The 8,236-nt window shown below is 38.6% G+C and overlaps 1 protein-coding gene across 2 annotated transcripts; it reads left to right on the forward strand.

Moving 5' to 3' along the window:
• Positions 1-530: 530 nt before the first annotated feature.
• Positions 531-4,553, forward strand: LOC122060485 (probable cytochrome c oxidase subunit 5C-1). 2 transcript variants are annotated; one of them, XM_042623580.1, is made up of 2 exons: positions 531-687; positions 4,117-4,553. In XM_042623580.1, the coding sequence occupies exon 2, from the start codon at positions 4,148-4,150 to the stop codon at positions 4,337-4,339; it is 192 nt and encodes a 63-aa protein (XP_042479514.1). In that variant the 5' UTR covers positions 531-687; positions 4,117-4,147; the 3' UTR covers positions 4,340-4,553. The 2 variants fall into 2 exon arrangements, with proteins under 2 accessions (XP_042479514.1, XP_042479512.1); XM_042623578.1 differs by having other exon boundaries at positions 4,123-4,553.
• The last annotated feature ends 3,683 nt before the right edge of the window (positions 4,554-8,236 follow it).

Raw genomic sequence — 8,236 nt, forward strand, 5'->3', positions numbered from 1 at the left:
ATTCCTGTTTGTTCTTCAGTGGCCGGTGAAATCTGATGGACGGCTCAGAGTCCTCGTATATTTAGATTTTTTTCTTTTTCTTTTATATGTGTATCAAGAGATCCCCACTCGAGAAGGTTCTTTGTTTCAACCTACTCTAGCTCAACGGCACTGGTCACGCGTACACCACCACAAGACCCAAGGCCCAATAACAATTAACAACTCCCCCATGACCTTTTTCCCCACCTTGGACTGTAACGCCGTTAACTTATGACTGAAAATGGTTGATGGTCCAGTTTTGGAATAAGGCCTCTACTTGTAGCTAATTACTTTGGATGCCATTATTTCCAGATAATATCTTTCTTGATCGTGGAAGCGTCTCTGTACAATTCAAAGCACAGAATTTATACCATCTATACCTTTGATATGCCAATCTGACGGTTAATTAGTCATTATTAATGCGGACGCCTATCACCGTAGTATTACAAGAGGAATCGCGATTTTTGACATCTCACCGTGATAAGGATGGGTGGCTGGCCACTCCGCGATAACCGGTTAGACCGGGTGAATTCTGTCCTTAAAAACTCATTCCATCGGAGGTGACCGCCATTTTCCCCAACACCTTCTTCCTCTCTCTCGGGCTACTAATTCAGCCACGCGCAGTCGCATCGAGCTGCCACTTAGACAGAGCAGTCTTCGCGGTAAGAGGTATGGTCTATGATTTTCTCACAATTTCTCTATCTTTATTTGCAATTTACCAGTAATCGCGTGTCCTACGGCGATGGAGATCTCTCTTTGTCTGAGATCCATGGCGTTGTAACTTAATTGGTAATCGTTATTTGTGGATTAGGGTTTCTTTTGCATCAAGCTTCAATTCCTGGATGGGATTCCTGTTTAACACCGCAGGATCGTTTCTGATGGAATTGATTTATCGCTTGGATCTATCCTTCAACTTTTTTCGATCAAACCCTAGCAATTTCGTTGTGTGTGTTTCTTCGCCAACCCAATGTCTCCTTTTCCAAAGCCTGTCCGAAAGTGGCGGAAATCGCAGAGAGAGAAAGAGAGAGAAGGGGGAAAGAGGGATTACCGGAAAACGCCATGAAAATACCTTCCCTTATGAAACGCGAGGTTTGAAACCAATCGATTGGAAATTTGAGTGCGTCGATTTCGAATATTTGAGCGATTAAATCTAAATCCTTAGCCGTAAAAGCATAAATCCTGGAACTAAAACCTGAAACCATGAAAAATCGTCACACCAAGTGGGTAAGTGGGTAAGAAATCAGGGCAAAACGGAAGGTGTCGCGGTTAATGGCATGCTCGCATCCTTTTCCGACGTATATATTTTTCTCTTATGGAAAGGTCGGATGTACTTTCACCTTAGTCTTGTTTTACTTGATTTCGGATTTCATCTGAGAGTGATTTTTTTTTTTTTCGTTCTATCCGATTCCTTCATCTGATTTTGCTTGAATTTGATTTTCCCAGAGTTGTTAGGGTTTAAATGCTAATGTTGGACTGAATATATTTTAAACTATTTAGGTGTTATCTCGGGTCAGGTTGTAGGAATACATCCTACTCTTGAGTTTTGAGGTTGTTGCTGGTGTTGGAATTTTTGAAAACTGATGATGATTGTAGTGAATTAGTATCCTTAGACATTGTTATTGTTATCATTACTGTTATTAAAGTTAAATTAGAATTAAACTGAGGCATTCCTTGATGATATATTGATAGGCTAAACTAAGAAGATGCAACTAGGTTCTAATATATAAACATATTGCGCATGTTTTCTAACAAAAATGTCAATTTTGTGTATGTTGGTATGCTTGATTTGTTTGACAAAATTGAGTCTGGGTCTAATTTCATTCGTGGGATGAAATCTGATAGAAATATTTACATCTGAATCCAAGAATGTGTCATTTAATGTCTAACAAGTAACTTCATGTTCCTTACCATATAAATTTTTAACTTTGTGTTATTTCTCTTGTTTTAATAATGTCAAGTAAACATCTAACCTTCCTGAGAAATTTAAAATCATTTTAGCAATGAAGTTCAAGATATTCGTATCAGCTCTCTGTTAACGTCACATTTGTGACATAAATAAATGAGACATTGAATGAATAGATTTGAAAGCAAAACACTGTAGCTTCGAGAGAGATATTGTACTAGTTATCAAATACCATATGGGCTTCCATTAAACGATGCCCTACTACAACAATGTACAAAGTTTTCCTGAGATTATCCTCAAGTTCTTCCTACATTAAGTTCAACAAAATGAGAAATTATTTGGATACAACAATTTTTAAATGTTACCATATTTTCCCTAAGTTTCTCCTTAGTTGAAATCTTTTCGTTTTCTCTTTGTTACAACGCCATGCAAGAGTTCACGGTAGTTGATATGAAAATTATTTGAATGCAACAATTCCAAAATCTCTTGGTTTTCTCTTTGTTATAACACCGTGCAAGAGGCCACAATAGTTGGTGTGAAAATTAGTTGAATATAACAATTCCAAGATTTGTCCATTGTTTTTCTCAAATTTTTTTGGTTTTCTTATATATATACATATATATATATATATATAAACTGATCAAACTTAGTAGGGAATCCATGGATGGCTTTAATAATATCCTCATTTCCGTCTGTTAGTAATTTTATTGTTTTAAAAGGGGCCACTGCTTGGAGCAATAATAAACCAGGGTTAGGACTGTTTCCAAACTCACCTCTCCCTAGACCCTGCATAAGCGGAACAAGACTGGGTAATGGCTCTTTTGGAGCTGCTGTTTTGCATCAAATTAGTACTTCTCTAGAGTTGGATAGTACCCTGTGATGCTAATATATGTTTCTTATTTTTATGAGTTGGACACTAATTTTTATTGGATTAGGATTGGTGTTTTATTGATACATTTTTGACATGCTATTGTCTTTGTAAATTCAATTGAGGAGAAACCTATTCAATAGTTTGAAGAATTAGATGACTGCTGATTTTGTTTTATGCTTAATAAACTGATTTCTATTGTTGATGCCTATCATCTTTGTTCGCATAAGTTGATTCGTATCAGTCGAGTCATGGCTGGCTGGCTGGCCTTCTACAAACTCAAGCTTTCTGTAGATTGATTGAAGTAATTACTTCTATATTTTGTCTCTATATTAGTTTTGTTTGTATTGAGTTCTTGATTTGATCAACACGTTTGTGGGTGGTCTGGTGTGACATTAATATCAATTACAACAGCCAACCATAGTATGTTAAGGGTCATAACATGTTGGTGTACAATGTCTTGTATTCCATCGCAGTTTAATTCAGGGAGTACTGGTGCAGACGACCCGACAGAACAGAACAGAACGGCGGTCCGGTATTAGGGTTTTTCGCTATATATTTGTAGTGAGGTTTTCTTTCTCTGTAATGCAAGCAGTTTGAGAGAGGTGTGAGGACGAGTGTCGTAACCCTATTCTCAATTGATAGTGAAGCAAAATCTCATCTCACTGAGGATGTAGGCAATCTTGTCGAACCTCGCAAGTCTGTGTGCGTTGTTTGTTCTTGTTTTTCCTTTACCTTCTGCATCACTTTTAGGTTTGCATTTCTACAGAACACGGTGTAGATTAGAAATTAGGGGAGTGATGAGGCAAAGCACTGGTTTGTCCACATCAACCTTGTATTCATGTTCCAAGTTTCCGTTTGAATCACCTAATGTCAAATGAAGGTTTTGAACTTTCATTGGAAAGTACTAGCCAGCGGAAGTTGCTTCTGAATTTGACATGTGATACCCTTCTTTTTTTTTGGCCTGTAATAAATATCCTAGGGTTTTTTTTTTTTTATTATTTTTTTTTTTTTAAGAATTGTTGGGATGGTCAAAATCAACCTAATGTGGAGATAGTATAGCAACCATTGATACTTTGATCCACCACCAATAACTGGGTAGACCTCCTCCAATGAATAATCAAAATAAATAAAAACTTGAACTGTGGAAATTGATATTTGAATTGATTTTTCCTATGCCATTTTTCTTTCTTTCTGTGTGAAGGTTGATAATCATTCTGAAGTTAGAATTGACGAACGGAAGTTCTAGTTTGGTCTTTTTGATAGTTGAAGGATAATACATGTGACGTAGCTTGCTCACTCTCTTAATGTTCCGATTTACTTCAAGTTGCAGGGAATATTTTCAACTGCTCAAGAGAATGGCTGGCCACAAGGTTGCTCACGTCACTTTGAAAGGACCAAGTTTGGTAAAGGAGATTATCTTAGGGTCTGCCCTTGGGTTGCTTGCGGGAGGGCTGTGGAAAATGCATCACTGGAATGAGCAGAGGAAATCGAGAGCATTTTATGACATGCTAGAGAAAGGTGAGATTAGTATTGTTGCTGAAGAATAGATCTTCTGCATCCAATATGCCCCTATCATTGCTTTGAAAATGGATTTTTGTTCATTGTGTTACTTTGCAATCGACTCATGCAAGTTTGGATGGAAAATGACCATAATTGAGTGGTTAGGTATTAATAAATGTCTCTGGAACTGACATTGTGAAACACATTTGATTATCGAACATCTTTTTTCATATATGATGGTGATTGCTCAATTTGAAGCAATATGAAAGTGGAAGTTAATTCTTTTCATTCTTTAGGAGGGGAATAATTGTTTTACAGAGTAGGCCGGCCAGCCAACCAACCAGATGGATATTTGATTGTTCCACATGATATTGGATGTTGTTCTGGCCAATTGGTCAGTCTCTTTTGAACTGTGCATAGTTATGAACTTTGATGATGGTAATGTTTTTTAAGTTCTAACTGAATGGCTTTAGATAAAAGGACAGCAATTTTGGCCGTGGGCATGAGAGAGTTCTGTTGAAGCTGCTTGCTTAGCCATGTAGCAACAGCCTAACGGGTTTATGTATTTTGTATCCTCTCCGCTACGACTGAAGATCACCTAGGGGTTGATTTGTTGGTTCTATTAATATTTCTGCCATATGGAGGCTGACCTGGCCACTGCAAACAACCTGATGTTTAGTCTTCTGGTATGAGTTGATAAACCCATTAATTATTTAGGCTCTCTTTGGCATGTTTCTATTTGTATTTATTAATTATTTTTTAAAAATTATTTGTAACAATAAATTATGGACCACAAATAGTATTAGTTTGGTTACTATTTATAAAATAAATTGTATGATGAAAAAATAAAGGGAAATTATTTGATACCACCCCTAAAATCGAAAATGACTTGAGAGTAACCTCTAAAAATGAAAATAATGTTTACCGCACCCTTAATTTGCCACACCGTTAATTGAAAATGAGAAATGGCTTTTTTACCCTTAAAGCTCTAAATAGAATCTATTTTATTCCAAACCATTACATGGAAGGTCCAAGTATCAATATACATGCTAAACCAACCCAAATCGACAAGAAACCATTTTCAAATCAGATCGATTGGTTTGGTTTTAGATTCAATCTTTCTTGAAACCAACCACGACCACGACGCTGTGACGAGGACGCCAATGGAGTTGCTGCAAACTCTGGCCAAGAAACAAACTGCATTGGTTATGTTCGAGTCAACTATGGGTTCCATCCCTTGTCTCACAAATAGTGCCCATGTGTCCTGTGATGCATTGACAACATATATTTATTTTACCTTACTCAAATGGCTTGCAATATCCTCAAACTCCGAACACCAACAATTAAAATCGCAAAACCCACCGCTCCATTGAAGCCTTCAACAAGAACGCTCTTCCCATCTCAACCAACTCCTTACAGACCTTACCATCATAATCACTATGAACACCTTCACCTCCACCTTTCCTTATTGCCCCATAAGCAGCTACTCCATCGGCCTTTATTTCTGCAATCTTCATTGTCATCTTACACCCCACTCACCACTAAAGAAGAAGCCACCCTACAAGCCAAGACGTGCCTCTCAACCACCTTAGGGAAGCCCCTCAACAACCCAAGACTCACGGCAAGCAAGCTCAAGAAACAGAACCAGCCTAGGTTCCAAATCGAGATCCCAATCATTGACGATTCGGTAGTCTTTGTCCCAACTCGCTCTCCAGGTGCTCGGAGATCTACCCATTAGAAGAAAAGGCTCTCTGCTTATGATCCTAATCTTATGGTCCGATCCTACCTCTACAAGATTAGCTAACAAAGCCTTCGAGTCTCTGTCATCGAAATCAAATCAGGTTGAATAAATCGACCTTTCTTCGACCACTGATTATGATAACAGAGTTTTGAATTCCACCGATGTAGTAGTGTTTTTGGCACCAAAGGCTTCAAAATTGGATGTTATGAAAGCGGTTACTGATAGTGTATATCTGAAACTGGTGGTGGTCTTCAATCCCAATTGGGCATTTGAAGAGGAAAGTGGATTTGGGGAATTGAATAAATTTGTTAGATCGTTTGAAGTGGTTTATTCGTTCATAGGTTTGGAGGACAGAGGAGTTCTTAGGTGTAGTATTCGCAGGTGAACGGAGCAGAGCAGCAACGGCGACCAGAGGTTAGGGATATCAGAGCAGTGGTTGTGGATTTTGGGAAAGTATTTCCCAACTCTGCTTTACTAATTGGGGGCGAAGGTCATTATAGTAACTTACCCATAAGGGTAGATTGGGCATTTAACGAATAAATGACTGATGACATCATCACTTAACGCCTTAAACCTAACGGAATGGGTTTTTTAGATATAATTTTATGAAAATGAGGGGTCTACTGGACATTATTTTCATTTTTGGGTTTTACTCCAAATTATTTTCAATTTTAGGGGTGGTACTAGATAATTTCCCAAAAATAAATTTCAGTTTTCACCTTAAGCTTTGAATTTCAAGCGAGAGAGATGATGGGATTTGGGGTTTTTTATTTGAAAATTATAAAATATACTGAAGTCACCTATTTACCATTGATTTTGAGTCGTTTAGCACATATGCTCATTTAAGGTAACAAAAATCAATATAAATGATTTGTGGCCACAAAGCACAAATAGCTTTAGAGTACTTTGTGATTTGTGATTTATTCTAATTTAATATTAATAGAAATAAGTGTTATAAATTATACCAAACACTTGTAAAAATAGAAATAAGTCAAATAAATACAAATAGAAATTAAACTAAAGAGAGCCTAGATCCACCTGGCAATTTATATATTCCCATTCTAAACCCTTTGTCCAAAAGGATAATCTTATACTTTCATTTCAAGGGAAAGTTATTATTATTATTATTATTATTATTATTATTTGTTGAGTAACGAAGGGAATTTATTAGAAGAGAGGAGACGGTGAGGGGAAGAATTTATAGGTGGTTCGATTGGTTCAAGTTTTAATCATCTGGTCCTAGTCCCTACTCCCTACTCCTTAGTCCACTTAAAACAATTTCAATCCAAACTCATCTGAAGGGAGCGCGAGGGTGATTCTCAGCCAGGTTAGTTCTCTCTCTCTCTCCCGTGTATTGCAGTGCCAAAAACGGCATGGATCTCAGAATTCCTATTCTTCACGATATAAGTGAAGGCTTTGACTGACGAGGAGAGCAACTCATGTGAAATTATCCGGCTCCTTCAACCTCTTCTGGAAGTTACGACAACTGAAAAAACAGAAGCCGTTGATTGAGGAATAGAGCATGCTGAAAGGTTTTTTCTTCTACTCAAACTTTTCAAATCAAAAGATCCTTTATTCTTATAGATGTCATCCAAATGGGAGTGGTGAACCACCGCTGCTATTCGCCTTCGACCTCTCCGGCAGGCGGCCAGCGATGGCAAGGCTGGGGTAGCTGATGGAGGGCATCTTTGCTCAAAACCAGACATTGATCCTTCTGTTCAGGTCTGGTGGATGTGCCAAACCCAGATCTGTTCTCGTGCTCGTTTTTCTCAGAATTCAGAACAATTGAGTTCTGTTGCTGCCAAAAACCCCGCTGGTCCAACCTACACAAACACAGACGACGGAGGCCCGGAACTGTCCGGGGTTAGTCCTCCGACGCTCAAGTCAGGGTCGGCCGCACAGTTCAATAAGGGAGTAATGGTGAGGGTGTTAGAGCTTACCTTCCCCTTTCTTCCGTGCCTTCTTATATAGTGCTTCGGCCTTAGGGTTTTTTTCCCCCTTCTTCCCTCTTAGAGTCCTACTAGGATACGTCCAACCTTCTGGGGGAATATTCCCCTCATGCAGACGACGTGATCCCCCGTGATTCTGTGGGCGTGCCTCGGTGATTGAGCGTGCCTGAGTGTGAGTGGTTTCTTGGGACCTCCATCTGGCGGAGGACACGTGTCCCAGCAGTGACACGTGTCATTGCCCCCACCGAGAGGTT

This window comes from Macadamia integrifolia, chromosome 14 (genome assembly GCF_013358625.1).
Source record: "Macadamia integrifolia cultivar HAES 741 chromosome 14, SCU_Mint_v3, whole genome shotgun sequence".
Classification (NCBI taxonomy): Eukaryota; Viridiplantae; Streptophyta; class Magnoliopsida; order Proteales; family Proteaceae; genus Macadamia; species Macadamia integrifolia.

Excerpts from the sequence above, each read along its gene's own strand:
- LOC122060485 (XM_042623580.1), top strand. The coding sequence starts at position 4,148 with ATGGCTGGCCACAAGGTTGCTCACGTCACTTTGAAAGGACCAAGTTTG.